Source organism: Geotrypetes seraphini, chromosome 7 (genome assembly GCF_902459505.1).
Source record: "Geotrypetes seraphini chromosome 7, aGeoSer1.1, whole genome shotgun sequence".
Classification (NCBI taxonomy): domain Eukaryota; kingdom Metazoa; phylum Chordata; class Amphibia; order Gymnophiona; family Dermophiidae; genus Geotrypetes; species Geotrypetes seraphini.
In genome coordinates, this window is record NC_047090.1 from 69,980,615 (window position 1) to 69,996,485 (window position 15,871).

At 44.7% G+C, this 15,871-nt stretch overlaps 1 protein-coding gene across 1 annotated transcript in view; it reads left to right on the top strand.

Annotated features, from left to right (window-relative positions):
• Window positions 1-15,414, top strand: part of THBS1 (thrombospondin 1) — a 105,219-nt gene extending 89,805 nt beyond the window's left edge. Inside the window, exons 19-21 of the mRNA XM_033951414.1 lie at window positions 10,214-10,311; window positions 10,650-10,789; window positions 14,334-15,414. Of these exons, the coding sequence (XP_033807305.1) occupies window positions 10,214-10,311; window positions 10,650-10,789; window positions 14,334-14,356 (261 nt within the window). The 3' untranslated portion in view covers window positions 14,357-15,414. The remainder of the gene's footprint in view (window positions 1-10,213; window positions 10,312-10,649; window positions 10,790-14,333) is intronic.
• Window positions 15,415-15,871: the final 457 nt, after the last annotated feature.

Genomic DNA, 15,871 nt, shown 5'->3' on the forward strand with positions numbered 1-15,871 from the left:
CACGCTGCAGTGATCAGGAGCCCATGGGTGATCAGGAGCCGCGACCGTTACTGCTCCCAGCATGTTCCCTTCAACTAGGGAATCTTTCAGGCTATCTAGGCCACAGCCTATGGTAAAAACAATAGGTCAAATTTTCACAGTGAAGTCAGGCAAGGAAATCACACACACTCAGCAGGTTCAAAAATAAAGATGTACTTTTATTTCTGACCCTGACTCAGAAGGCTCTGGTATTTATCAGTAGATTGTAACATTATATAGTACATTCATTCAGAACTCAAAATATGCAAAACAGGACCATTCTGGCCACACTGGCTTTACCAGCACTAGCATGAATGTGCTATCCAAAAATCAGGAAAAATAAAGAAACCACAGAATCAGAATTATGGCTGGAGTTCAGTCTCAGTAACATAGTCCTCTTCACCAGCCTTCAAAGTAAGTTTAGTAATGTTCCTTTCAATGGAGCAGCAGTAAAGAACAAAACACAAAGCTCATGACAAAAAGACTTTTCAAAACCACAAAGTATACTAACCAAACTGACACTCTGGTGCAGGCTAACTGCAGCTAGGGAATTATGCAAACGGAGTTCCTCAGTAGAGAGCTGCACGGGAACGGGGACGACAGGAATCCCGCGGGTTCCCCCTTCGGGTCACGGGGATCCCGTGGGGACGCCCCTAGGGTCGCGGGGATCCCGTGGGGATGCCCCCTAGGGTCGCGGGGATCCCATGGGGACGCCTCCGAGGGTCGCGGAGCTCCTGCGGGGCTGGATGTACTCAGTCGCGCGGCTCTTCTTCTCCCTACCTTCTCTGCTTGCAGCACAGAGCCGAACGGAAGTCTTCCCGAAGTCAGCGCTGACGTCGGAGGGGAGGGAGGGCTTAAACAAAGCCCTCCCTCCTTCCGACGTCAGCGCTGACGTCGGGAAGACTTCCGTTCGGCTCTGTGCTGCAGGCAGGGCAGGTAAGGAGGAGATTAGCCTCGCGGTTCGAGTGGCTACCAAGGGAGGGGGGGCGGTCCGCCCCGCCCCAGTTGCAGCACAGCCGGCCAGGTCCCCTTACTTTTGTGGCATTTCCCCGACCGACCGATAACAGCCCGGGTCCGACAATCCTCCCTGCCCTGTAGCCGCGAATCTAAATTACCTTCTTACAGCAGCTGTAAGAAGGTAATTTAGATTTGCGGTTAAGGGCAGGGAGGTTTGTCGGACCGGGGCTGTTGTCGGTCGGTCGGGGAAGTGCCACAAAAGTAAGGGGACCTGGCCGGCTGTGCTGCACCCGGGGCGGTAGAGAAGGAGGGGGGAGAAGGACGCTGAAAGGCCATGGTGAAGACAGGAGGGGGGGAAGGACTCTGAAAGCACTTGAAGACAGAGGAGGGAGAAGGACGCTGAAAGCACATGGGGGAATACAAAGGGGTGGAGAAGGACGCTGAAAGGCCATGGGAAGGGCGGGGGGAAGGACTCTGAAAGCACTTGTGGAAGACAGAGGGGGAGAAGGATGCTGAAAGCACATGGGGAAGACAAAGGGGTGGAGAAGGACGCTGAAAGGCCATGGGGAAGACAGAGAGGGAGAAGGACGCTGAAAGGACATGGGGAAGATGGGGGGGAGAAGGACACTGAAAGGAAATGAGGAAGAGAGAGTAGGGAGAAGACGCTGGCAGGGAAGAAGACAGATGCCAGACTATGGGGGAAGCGGAGAGAAGAAGATGGGTGCCAGACCAATTTGGAAGGGGGAAGAAAGGGAGAGGCACAGTAACAGAGCAAATGGAAGATGCAGAAGGAAGAGAGACAGTGGATGGAAGGAATTGAATGAGAACATGAGGAAAGCAGAAACCAGGCAACAAAGGTAGGAAAAGAATTCTATTTCTTTTTTTTTTTTTTTGCTTCAGGATAAAGTAGTATATTAGTTGTGTTGATAAAAATTTATAAACATTAGAGGCTCTGGTAGAAACCTGTTTACAAAGTATGTATTCTTCCCAATTAATATTTTCAAATTAATAAAGTCTTTTTGCTTATTTGTAAATGGGTTTCTACCAGAGCCTTTAATTCAGTAGCATAATTAAATGAAATAACTGTTTCTGAAGTTTATAGGGACGGGTGGGGACGGAGGGAATTCCTCGCGGGGACGGGTGGGGACGGAGGGGATTCCTTGCGGGGACGGGTGGGGACGGAGGGATTCCTCACGGGGACGGGTGGGGACGGGTGGGATTCCTCGCGGGGACGGGTGGGACTTTGGCGGGGATGGGTGGGGACGGGTGGGATTTCTGTCCCCGCGCAACTCTCTATTCCTCAGTAGCTGATGTTCCCTGCAGAGCCTTATCAGTGATTAATTATTCTCCAACTGGGTGGAGGGGAGCCTAAGGAGCAGGGCTGGTAGTTAAATGGTTCAAGCAGTTTAGAGAAAAAAACAATATAACAAAAATGCTTCAGAGTTTAATTTTCAAAATCAGAAAGTTCTGCTGTACACACATCAAGCTTAGTCTCAGGATTTCCCCAAGCAAAAACAAGCAGGTAAGAATCAGTAACAAAATTCTCACCTCTCAGCTTGTGTCCATAATCTCTAACCTCTCACAAGTTCACTGGTCAAACCAATATCCACAAACTTCCAACTGGTTCCTAATGGTAGGTTCAGACTCTTCTGAAAGATCCACCATTTCACATTCCTCTCCCAATTCCTCAGCATTCAGCCTGGGAGAGAAATCTTGCTGCCTCTCTGGAACACACTCCCAGTTCCTCTGCTCCTCCCCCTCTCTGGGTCTCAGCTGTAACCTCTCTGCAGCTGTGTCTGCCTATGTGACAACTTCCTGCTATGACTCTGGCCTTCTGGGAGCTGTAGTTTCCTAGCTCCTGAGTTCCTTTGAGATCTAATAGCAGGCTTGGGAGAGTAACCTGCAACTGGACTGAACTCTCCCTGGCAGTCAGTGTCTGGCTCAATGTCGGTACAAGGAAAGTCAGCGCTTTCATAATCGGCAGGGCTAACCTGGTCAGCTCTCCTGCATAGAGGTTTACTGCTCTTCCTATCTAACCCTGTGCCAAAGCTAGAAAGAGAGCTAGATTTGTCACTATATATATATATATATATTTATCCCAGGACAAGCAGGCAGCATATTCTTAACACATGGGTGACGTCACCGACGGAGCCCTCGGTACGGACCTTTTTAACTAGAAGTTTCTAGTTGGCCGCACCGCGCGTGCGCGAGTGCCTTCCCGCCCGACGGAGGAGTGCGTGGTCCCCAGTTTCTTCGTTTCCGCGGAGCGAAGAAGACGCGTGTGTTTTTTCAACGGCCGTTGAAACCACTTTTTTGCCTTCCCGCTCGCGCTTTTTTCCTTATTTTTTCTCTCTTTACCTTCGGGTTTATTTTTCTTTGATTTGCAAAAAAAAAAAAAAAAAAAAAACTTTGCTTTTTCCCTTTTTTCTTTCGTTTTTGCCCCGGCGGGGCCTGTTGCCAGTATACAGGCCTCGGGCTTCGATTTTGCGGAGGCTATCTTCCCCTTCATGCCCCCGCAGGTCGGTTTTAAGAAGTGCCAGCGGTGTGCACGCCCGATCTCCATAACTGACCCACACAATTGGTGCTTGCAGTGTCTGGGTCCGGAGCATCGGGCGGACTCCTGCACCCGCTGTGCCACTCTTCAAAAGAGAACTCTTAAAAACCGAAGAATTCAACAAACTCTTCTCTTCGGCACCGAGTCGGCGATGGACTCCTCACCTTCAACGGCGGTACCTCAAAAATCGGCACCGTCGACCTCGACACCGACCGACCCCACATCGGCGTCGCTGGCGCCAGGTAAGCCGGCTAAGAAGCCTTCCTCTTCCCTCGAGCGCCCTCCAGCTACGGTGGCGACACCGTCCCTACCGGCATCGCACCGGTCCCGCAAACGCTCCGCCCCGATCTCAGTGAGTGCCTCGTCATCGGCCTCCTCATCGCCGGGGCGTGGAGCGGCATCTAAGGAACCGAAGAAAAAGAAAGCGGTTCCGATGCCACCCCTAGATGACCGTATCTCGGCCATCTTAAAGGCTCAACTCCAAGAACAGTTGAAGAAACAACTTGAACAACTGTTGCCCACTATCCTGGCACCGCTCCTTCCGGTACCAGACCGGCCCGAGCCCCGTACCGAGCCCCCGGTGTCCACCCCTTCAGTACCGGTGAACACATCCATGCCGATCCTCTCGGCCCAACAACTTCAGGGCGATCCGGTGGTTCATTCTCAGGCCACATTGGATCCTCCTCGGCACCAGGCGGTACGGCATTCTTCTCGGGACCGAGATAGACGCCAGTCGTCCTCCCCTGGTACCGTTTCGGTGCGCTCTGGAAAGTCTTTGTCCAAAACTCGCCATACCGCGCCCTCCACCCCGGTGTCTCGACATGCACCAGAAGTCAGGGACCCTGACTTATGGGAGGAAACTCCTCTCGGTACCGAGGAGGATCCCTCCTCATCTGATGAGGAACCATCGGCACCCGATGCCACCTCTAAACCAGAGCAGTCCTCATTTTCTAAATTTCTGAGAGAAATGTCTGCTGCCCTGTCCCTTCCTCTGGAATCTGACTCAAAAAAGTCTCAAGCCTTTCTAGAGGCTTTAGACTTTGAGCAACCTCCTAAGGAGTTCCTCAAGCTTCCCGTGCATGACATCCTACGGGAAACGTTCTACAAAAACTTGGAAAATCCCCTCACGGTACCGGGAGCCCCCCGTAAACTGGACAACCCATTCCTGGATTCGACAAATCTCAATTGCCCCATGAGTCCCTTCTGGTGGAATCCACCTTAAAAAAGACTCAGGGCTCCAGTGTCTATGCCTCTACCCCTCCTGGCAGAGAAGGTAAGACTATGGACAAGTTTGGCAAGAGGCTTTACCAGAATGCCATGCTTGCCAACAGGGCAAACAACTATTCCTTCCATTTTTCTTTCTATCTGAAACATTTGGTCCAACAACTGTCTGCCCTCCAGAAGTACCTTCCTGAGCGCAAGGTCCCGCTATTCCAACAACACATCTCTGGTCTTCTCCAGATGCGAAAATATATGGTCCGCTCAATATACGACTCCTTCGAGCTCACCTCTCGGGCCTCTGCCATGGCCGTAGCCATGCGTCGCTTAGCCTGGCTCAGAGTCTCCGACCTGGACATCAACCACCAGGATCGTTTGGCCAACGCCCCCTGTCTCGGGGATGAACTCTTTGGAGAGTCCCTGGATTCCACCACCCAGAAACTCTCGGCCCATGAGACCAGGTGGGACACCCTGATCAAGCCGAAAAAGAAGGCTCCGCCTGCTCGACCCTATCGGCCTCAATCATCTTACCAGCGGAGGTTCTCAGCCAGGCCACTCAATCCGCCTCCCCAACAATCTCGGCGACCCCGTCAACAGCAGCACCATGCCCAGGCTCGGTCTCAGGCCACTCAACCCTCCAAGCCTCCTCAGCCTGCTAAACAATCTCAGCCCTTTTGACTCTTCTCTCCAGGGCATAGCCAGTCATCCACCCTCGCTGCCTCTTCCACAGCCTATCGGGGGTCGTCTCACCATTTTCTCAAGCCATTGGGAAGTCATCACGTCGGACCAGTGGGTCCTCAACATCATCCGCCACGGCTACTCTCTCAACTTCCAGACTCTTCCACCGGACAACCTTCCCGTAGAGTCTGCTTCACACTCATCTCAAACCCCCCTCCTCCTGAGGGAGGTTCAATCCCTCCTCCTTCTCAATGCCATCGAAGAAGTACCTCCAGATCAAAGGGGTCAGGGATTCTACTCCCGCTACTTCCTAGTACCCAAAAAGACGGGAGACCTCCGTCCCATTCTCGATCTCAGGGACCTCAACAAGTGTCTGGTCAAGGAAAAGTTCAGAATGCTCTCCCTTGCCACACTTTACCCTCTACTTTCTCAACACGACTGGCTATGTTCCCTGGACCTCAAAGAGGCCTACACTCACATCTCCATCCATCAGAACTCTCGCCGCTACCTGCGGTTCCAGGTGCTACACCACCACTATCAGTACAAAGTGCTACCGTTTGGCCTCGCTTCCTCCCCCAGAGTCTTCACCAAATGCCTGATAGTGGTGGCGGCCTTCCTCAGATCTCACAACCTCCAGGTGTTCCCCTACTTGGACGATTGGTTGGTGAAAGCACCCTCATCTCAACTTGTGCTACAAGCTACTCATCACACCATCTCTCTCCTCCACCTCCTGGGGTTCGAGATCAACTACCCCAAGTCGCATCTGCTTCCCACCCAGCGACTTCAATTCATTGGAGCAGTTCTGGACACCACGCTGATGAGGGCCTTTCTCCCCTCCGATCGTCAGCAGACCCTGCTCCACCTCTGCCGTCAGGTACTCAGGCATCCCTCCATTCCTGCCCGACAGATGATGGTCCTCCTGGGTCACATGGCCTCGACGGTGCATGTCCTTCCTCTGGCACGGCTCCACCTTCGTACACCTCAGTGGACTCTCGCCAACCAATGGTCACAGACTACAGATCTTCTTTCTCATCCCATCTCTGTGACATCATCTCTTCAGCAATCTCTCCAATGGTGGTTGAACTCCTCAAATCTTTCCAGGGGTCTTCTTTTTCATCTGCCCCCCCACTCTATGATCATCACCACCGATGCGTCCCCCTACGCATGGGGAGCTCACCTAGGAGACCTACGCACCCAGGGACTTTGGACCCCACAGGAGCGTCGTCATCACATAAATTTCCTGGAACTCAGAGCCATGTTCTACGCCCTCAAGGCTTTCCAACATCTTCTCTGCCCTCAAGTCCTCCTCCTGTGCACAGACAATCAAGTCGCCATGTACTACATAAACAAGCAAGGCGGCACCGGATCTCGCCCCCTTTGTTTGGAGGCTCTGCGCATCTGGACCTGGGCCACGGACCGCAATCTCTTTCTCAGGGCGGTCTATATCCAGGGCGAACAGAACTCTCTGGCCGACAATCTCAGCCGCATCCTTCAACCTCACGAGTGGACGTTGGACCCTCCGACTCTGCTCTCCATCTTTGCTCGATGGGGCACTCCGCAGGTGGACCTCTTTGCAGCACCTCACAACCATCAGCTGCCCCAATTCTGTTCCAGACTCTTCTCTCCTCACCGTCTGGCTCCGGATGCATTCCTGCTCGACTGGAGGGATCGGTTCCTCTATGCCTTCCCTCCACTTCCTCTGATGTTGCGGACCTTGTCCAAACTCCGCAAGGACAACGCCACCATGATTCTCATCGCCCCTCGGTGGCCTCGTCAACACTGGTTCTCCCTCCTGCTTCAACTCAGCTCCAGGGAGCCCATTCCTCTTCCTGTGTTTCCTACTCTGCTTACACAGCAGCATCAGTCTCTACTGCATCCCAATCTGTCTTCCCTCCACCTGACAGCTTGGTTTCTCTCGGGCTGACCTCTCCGGAGAATCTATCTCAACCGGTCCGCCTCATTTTGGACGCCTCCAGGAAACCGGCCACTCTCCAATGTTACCATCAGAAGTGGACCAGATTCTCCTCGTGGTGTCTCCGGCATCATCAGGAACCTACCTCCTTAGCGGTGGAAACTGTCTTGGAATATTTGCTCTCACTGTCCAATGCTGGCCTCAAAACCACCTCAATCAGAGTCCACCTCAGTGCCATCACTGCGTTTCATGAGCCTATTCTCGGAAAACCCCTCACGGCTCATCCTCTGGTTTCCAGATTTATGAGAGGGCTCTTCAATATCAAGCCGCCTCTCAAGCCTCCTCCTGTCGTCTGGGACCTGAATGTGGTTCTCTCAGCTCTCATGAAGCCTCCGTTTGAGCCTCTTGCCACAACTTCGCTCAGGCTTCTTACCTGGAAGGTGCTTTTCCTAATTGCCATCACCTCTGCCAGGAGGGTTAGCGAACTGCATGCACTGGTTGCCGACCCACCTTTCACTGTTTTTCACCATGACAAGGTTGTGCTGCGTACCCACCCTAAATTCCTTCCCAAGGTGGTCTCAGCTTTTCACCTTAACCAGTCCATTGTGCTACCCGTCTTCTTCCCTAAGCCTCACTCGCATCCTGGGGAACAGGCGTTGCACACACTGGATTGTAAGCGTGCCCTTGCTTACTATCTTGATCGTACCAGAGCTCACCGATCATCTCCTCAGCTATTTGTATCTTTCGATCCCAACCGTTTGGGTCGTCCTGTCTCCAAACGGACCCTTTCAAATTGGCTTGCTGCCTGTATTGCCTTCTGTTATGCTCGGGCCGGTCTCTCACTGGAAGGAACTGTCACGGCCCACAGAGTCCGAGCTATGGCTGCTTCTGTTGCTTTCCTCCGTTCCACGCCCATCGAGGAAATCTGCAAGGCGGCCACTTGGTCCTCAGTTCACACGTTCACTACTCACTACTGTCTGGATGCGTTCTCCAGACGGGATGGACACTTCGGCCAATCTGTGTTACAAAATTTATTTTCCTAATGGCCAACCATCCCACCTCCCTCTTTGTTAGCTTGGAGGTCACCCATGTGTTAAGAATATGCTGCCTGCTTGTCCTGGGATAAAGCACAGTTACTTACCGTAACAGGTGTTATCCAGGGACAGCAGGCAGATATTCTTACGTCCCACCCACCTCCCCGGGTTGGCTTCTTAGCTGGCTTATCCTAACTGGGGACCACGCACTCCTCCGTCGGGCGGGAAGGCACTCGCGCACGCGCGGTGCGGCCAACTAGAAACTTCTAGTTAAAAAGGTCCGTACCGAGGGCTCCGTCGGTGACGTCACCCATGTGTTAAGAATATCTGCCTGCTGTCCCTGGATAACACCTGTTACGGTAAGTAACTGTGCTATATATATATATATATATATATATATATATATATATTTATTTATTTATTTATTTATGAACAGTTTTTATAGCCCCTGATGCAGCCCCTGGAGGGGGTGAAACATGACTGTGTTGTGTTACTGTTGTTTTTAAGTAAAGTTCCTTAATAAATATCTGTTTAAAGGACTCTTCCAACTGATCTGCTTCTTTTGCTTCTTTTTTTTTTTTTTTACCACATTGGATCTTGCGGATTGGCTGTCCTGTTGCTTTTCTGGACCAAACAGCATATTTTACTATTTGTCCAAATGCAAATAATAAAAAATATTTGACCAAATATGAACACCAAATACAACCAAAGGGCATGCAGCTTTAATATAACAAATAATAAAAAAAGCAATGTGAAATCGGAGATCAAGTGCTTATTTCAGTAGGATTTAGCACAGTAAAGCTATAGATTATTTGTATTTGAATTTAAATCACTACCTGGCTGAATATGAATGCATTTGGGGCATTATTTGGAGCCAAATTGAATAAAATATAAATATTCAGCACAGCCCTATTAATAAACTTTGCTAACTAATCCCTAGGTGAGTTATGCGTTCATCATTCACTGGCAAACCTACGGCCTCTCATATCAAGTTACACTAGAGGTTTTTAGCACAGGCTGGCATGGTAAATTTTCCAATGCTCATAGAATGCCTATTAGTTTTGGAGCACTTACCTCATCGGCTCATGCTAAACTCTAGCACAGCTTGATAAAGGGGGTGGGGGGGGGTTAACTTTGAGTACTGGGCCCCAAGTTTGTTAAAGGAAAAGCAATTATGATAAGAAAAAGTGATGTATTCACAGATTTAATAAGTATTTAAATATGCAGATTTTCAAAGAAGTACTCAAGTTTTAGGTTTCGTTTCTGGTTTTAGTGATGCTTTATTTTATTTTTGTATTTTCTCAGATGCTATGAATCTTATTTGTGTAATACAAATATGAAAAAATGGTATTATTTGTTAATAGAGTTTAAAATATGCAGATTATCACAACAACTAAAGTCTTCTGCTTAGTGTCATTCTACACTTCTATGTTGTGCAGGAAGTCTTTACTTGATATCTTTTTATCCTATGAACAGAAAGTAAATATATATCTGTAAATAACTGAAATCCCTTATATATGACAATCTCTGTGAAAAGGTGTCTAAAGTTTTAATGAATTTATTAGTGATTTATAATACACCAGTCCACACCCAATCCTTTTTATGTGAAAAATTTACAGAAGTTCAAACATATAATTTTCTCAGTCTGCTAATGGACCCTAGATATGAGAAACTGGCCATCTCAACATTTTGGATCCCCTACTTTAGTCGACTTTTCCCAGAGATAGTCATATATGTTAAAATCTAGCTGCTCTTAATAATATGTTTTTATGCTACTTTATAAAATTATCTGGCTATCTTATGCTTCCACAAATTTTCTAAATTCATGTGTTTGCTTCCCAGGTTCATACTTTATGGCATGACCCACGTTACACAGGCTGGAAAGATTTTACTGCCTATAGATGGCATCTCATCCACAGACCAAAGACTGGTTTCATTAGGTAAGTGCACAACAAAACAATCTTTTAATTAAACCAGGGGTTCTCAACCCAGTCCATGGGTCACAGATAGTCATTTGAGTTTTTAGAATATCCACAATGAATATGCATGAGATAAATTTGCATGCACTGCCTCTGTTTATGTAAATCTATCCCATAGATATTCATTATGGATATTTTGAAAACTTGACTGGTTGGGTGTGTGATTTAAAACATGCTTTGAATTTGGTTAAGGCGGGATATCAAATTTTAAGAAACCTTGAAATATTGAATAGAACCATCTATGAAATATACAGATAAACTATTTATATTTGATCAAAATTAATCTTTTTTTTTTTTAGGGTTGTAATGTATGAAGGAAAGAAAATCATGGCAGATTCTGGACCCATCTATGATAAGACATACGCTGGTGGCCGCTTAGGATTATTTGTCTTCTCTCAAGAAATGGTCTTCTTTTCTGATCTTAAATATGAATGTAGAGGTAAACAATGTTATTACTTTTTAAACTGAAATTAGCATGCTTTATCAAAACATTTGTTTTTTGCAAGCCAAGGCATTAGTGGGACAATATTTAAACTCCAAGGTTAGCATTTCTTTTAAACATCAGCTATGGTGTTTTAACCTATACCTAGATAATCAATGATGGTCAATATTTTGGATATTGTCACTGACTTTAGATAATGTATAAATTGAATAAAGCACCATTACACGAATATGAATCTGGATAACTTAGGACAGCTTTTTAATGTCTTAAGTTATCCAAATAGTTGTTCAGATATTGGCATAGAATAATGCTAGTCAAGCCCTCTACCCAAGCCCTACCCTAGACTGTTCCAGCTTTATCTGGAGGGTGCTGGGATGACCTTTTTTATTTAGTAATTGTAATTATACATATAAAGAATACATATACAAGAAAAGAATAACATTGGTGAAACATTTTGTACAAGAAATATTACAAATAGAAGGAAACTAATTCTAAAGTCCACTTTAAGGAGAGATTTGCAAAGATAAACTAATAGTAAATAATTCCTGATGGAAATCCAGTTAGCATCTTAATAATAAACATTGAGATCCATTTTCTATTTTAATTACCCTTTTTTTAAATGTTCCAATAGAAATTTATCCAAATGAGTGATCAAAAAATATAAATTGTTTACCCTGATAATTTAAAATGCATCTATAGGGAAAATGCAGGAAAATAATTAATCTAATAGCCAAAACACTGAATTTCAGGGACAACAACTGTTTCCTATGTTCCTGAGTGGCTCTCGTTACATCTGGAAAAATTTGAATTGGCTGCCCACAAAAAAACAACTTTTTTTATATTTAAAGTAATTCTTTAAAACTAGCAATTTATCTCTTTCTGACAAGAGTTACCAACAAAGTTGAATGAGTGGAAATTATATCTTGAGTTCCCCAGCTGCTAATGCTGGGGCTACATCCATCGCTCCTCTAGTTGACATTGCTAGTGGTGATAGCAGATCTAACCTTCTGAAATACAATTGACTCAGATATTTCCAGTTTTAAAATTTCCCTAAAATATTTCAGCTGAAAGTAAAGGTGAACAAGTGAAATTTAAAAAGCGTAGATTATTAACACGCAAACAGTTTTCCAATTGTTCCAGTTTCATAGCTGAAGTACTAATTTATTGAAGTATTTACTTGATTTTGCATCTCCTCACTAGTAGATTTAATTTTTGTAACATCATCTTGTACTACAAAGACAGAAGACACAACTTGACTAGAAAAAGTACATAATTGTGCTACTTTCTCTTTAAGCAAATTCTCAGTCTGTGTGACAACTCGCCAAATATCTTTTAAGGAAATATCACCTTCAGGAATATCTTGAGTAGAAACCATCTCAACCATATCAAAACTAACTGGTTGCAATTTAGCTAAGTTATCAATCCCTTGAGATGTGGGATTCTGCACTATTTCAGGTTTGTCCTGCAACCCATTAGGTATGGACTGCACCTGAATATTTATATCTGCAAGCAGGGATGGAAGGGATCTAGTGTCAGAACTCAGAGATAACCCATCCAAAGAGAGAGAGGGTGAAAAAGAACTTACTGTTTGAGTAATTCCAGTCAAATGTTTGTCCATAGGACCTTTAATTACTGATGTAGATGCAGCAAGTTTATTCACATTTCCCTTCCGTTTCCCCATAACTCACTCACTGTATAACACTCTGTATGGCTCTGTAACAGAGCTGGGTGATGTACAGAGTGAGGGAAGTGAAATATGTAAAAACTGCAGGCAGAGATGGAAGGCTTTTTCCTCAATTCCAATATTCTCCAGAACGTTGTCCTCAAACTCTCTCACCTCACTCTGGAAACAGAGCTGGCTGATATACTAGGAGAGACGGATGAAGTCTGTAAACACTGCAAGCAGAGATGGAAAGCTCTTTTCTCAGTTCTCAATTCCAGCACTTTCCAGAACCTCCTCAAATGCTCTCCATGCTGGGATGATCTAAAGTAATTTTTAGTGGCATTATTTGGATAGGCCTGATACTCAAAGTGAGTTATGTGTTTATTGGCAGGTGAAGAACATGTAACTTACTTATCCATATTTTTAGCCATTATGGGGTAAATTTTATATATGATGCTGAAAAATAAGTTCCAAAAAATTGTGTGCTAAGCACAATTTTATAAATGGATCTGCAAGTTAGGCAAACCAAAGAAAGAGTGGAGAAGGGACTGAACACATCAACCTTAGGGAGCAAATACAATTTTATTATAAGCAAAAATAACAAAATCATATCATATATGTAAAACCAAGCCTCATAAAAAGTACAAGTCTTGTGACCCAACATGGTCCGTGTTTCGGCTTCTGTGGAGAAGCCTTCCTCAGGGTCGGCCCAGTAGATGGTGCTCAATAAAAGACTCTTCAAATGACAAGACTTAGAGGCTGGTAAAGCTGGATGAAAGAGGGCATATAAACCACCAAAGACGCCATGGAAACTTGCACTAAGTAAGGCAGTTTGTTCCAGGCATACTGTGCAGCAAAGTAGAAGGGATGGAGTCTGGAGTTGGTTGTAGAGGAGAAGGGTACAGATAAGAAAGATATCCAATGAGCGGAGTGCCCAGGGAGGAGAGATGAGAGAGGAGAGATACCGAGGAGCTACAGAACGAATATACTTATAGGTCAATAAAAGGAGTTTGAACAGTATGAGGAAATGGATAGGGAACCAATGAAGTGATTTGAGGAGAGGGCTAATGTGGGCATAGCAACATTGGTGGAATATGAGGCGTGCAGCAGAGTTCTGAACAGATTGAAGGTGATAGAGATGGTTTAGTGGAAGGCCAGTGAGAAGAAGGTTGCAGTAGTCTAGGCGAAAGGTGCTGAGGGTACGGATAAGGGTCTTAGCATTGCACTCAGAAAGGAAGGGTCTGATTTTAGTGATATTGTAGTGAAAGAAATGACAGATTTTGGCAGTCTGTTTGATATGTGAAAAGGAAAAAGATGAGTCAAAGATTATCCCAAGGTTGCAATCCAACAAGACAGGAAGGATGAGAGCGTTGTTCATAAACGGAGAGACAGGTTTAGGTAGAACGATGAGGAGCTGAGTCTTGGCTAGGTATAACTTTAGGGGCCCCATTCAGTGTATCTACATAAGATGAGATAAGTTATTTATTGGTTCTAAGTATATATAATTATTTAAATACTAAGAAAATTAATATGAAGGCCAATGAGGAGGTTGGCTACTTCTAGGCTCGAGCATTACATGAAATATGATACTCGAATGTAGCCACTGAGGCTGTGTATGAATACTTTGAATGAAAGTTTTTGAAATGCTTTGAAAATAAGAAAATAGATTGTTATGAAGTGATATAAGCAATAAGTGATACTAAGAACATTAAGATATAGGAGAGTGTGGTATTTATTGATATTTTTTACATATTGACTTTTGCCATCACTCAGAAGAATCATTAGGCCATTAATTTAGTGGTATCTATTGCTGACAACATATATAACTTGCTTTTATATATATATTTTTTCTTAGTAAACCTCTCTTTCTTTCCTTAGATTCCTATACTGGAGGAAATTAATCCAGAGACTATTTAAAAGTTGAAATTGCACCTTTTGAATATGCGCAGTTGTACGAAGCCTGGGACCATTGTCTGTCTTCTTCTGTCTGCCTGACTAAATTAGGATTTAAAACAAATGATATGTCTTTGAAGGGAATGCTTTGATCAATGCAATACAATGTATTCAATTTTTATACTTTGCTGACCTTAATGTATAGAGACCTGGTTTTTCATAAAAGGAAGTTGGCACTTTCTGTGTCTAGTACTCATGTAAAAATAATAGATTTAAACACAAATCTAGGGGCTGATTTACTAATGCACATTGATGCGAGTTACACGCGTGAAGGGCACTTCTCTAAACTAGGCACTGACATGTGCATGCCTATTGTGTGCGTAAAATGTATTTACAGAATAGCATTTAAGCTGAATTTGGCATTTGTGTATGTTTGTGCACACATAGACATGGATATGCTAGCATTATAATCATTTGTGCATATAACTGGTGTGTAAATGTTAGCGTCCAGTTCATAGAACTGCCCCGTAGTGAACTGACCCCATTTACTATAATGGAGGCTCACATTAAATATGTATTAAATTACCTTAACTTGCATTAACACAGATTAGGAAATCTAGCCCTGATTCTGTAAAATATTGGGTTTTGCTTTTGTCATACTAATGACAGTATATCTTATATCCCATGACACTGCTGCCCCCCCCCCTCTCTCTCTCTCGTGTCTCATGATCATTCTTTCACTTTACCTTATGGTCTGTTTCTCTCACTTTTTCACATGCTATGATATGTCACGTTGAGGATCTCTTGTTTGTGCTGTGAGCTTTGGTTGATTTCTTAAAAGAATGATAGCAATGGGAGAAGGGATATAGATTCAGATTAAACCCTGAAAAAACTGGAGCATAGCATCATGGATGAACTTAAAAAAGGAATTGGTGGAACTTTTCCTTTGTACTGAAATAATATTTCTTCATATAAGGAAGTGTACTACTATACAGGTTTCTTACAAATCCCCCCCCCCAAAAAAAAAAAACACAAAAAACCTTTATTAGATAAAATTCTAATACCATTAAAGAATTAATGGCATACTGGATTTCAATTCGGCAGTGAAGCTTTGATTGGATCATAGTTCCTCAGTCCTGTTTACCAACTTGTTCCAATATATCGTAATTATTTCTGTTTGATCAAGGAAAAAATGGAAAATTAAATCATCTGATACCAATGTCTTTATATTAAAGAACTTTGTATATTTCCATGACATTAGTTAAAACATAGGGTGGGTAATTTTTAAAACCATTTCTAAAGGTAAGTGTTTTACTTATAAAAAGAAAAACACAAAATTGCCCATTCTATGTGTGGATAAAAATAGGTGCCTATAGCCTCTGTGGTTATTTTTTTGGCCATATGTGGTGGGGTTTTTACATGCATCCTTTTAAAAATTCAAATGTATGCACTAGTGCAGATTTTGCTTTTAAAAACGAGCAAAGTCCACACAGAGAAAAATACACACATATGTTTTAAGCAAT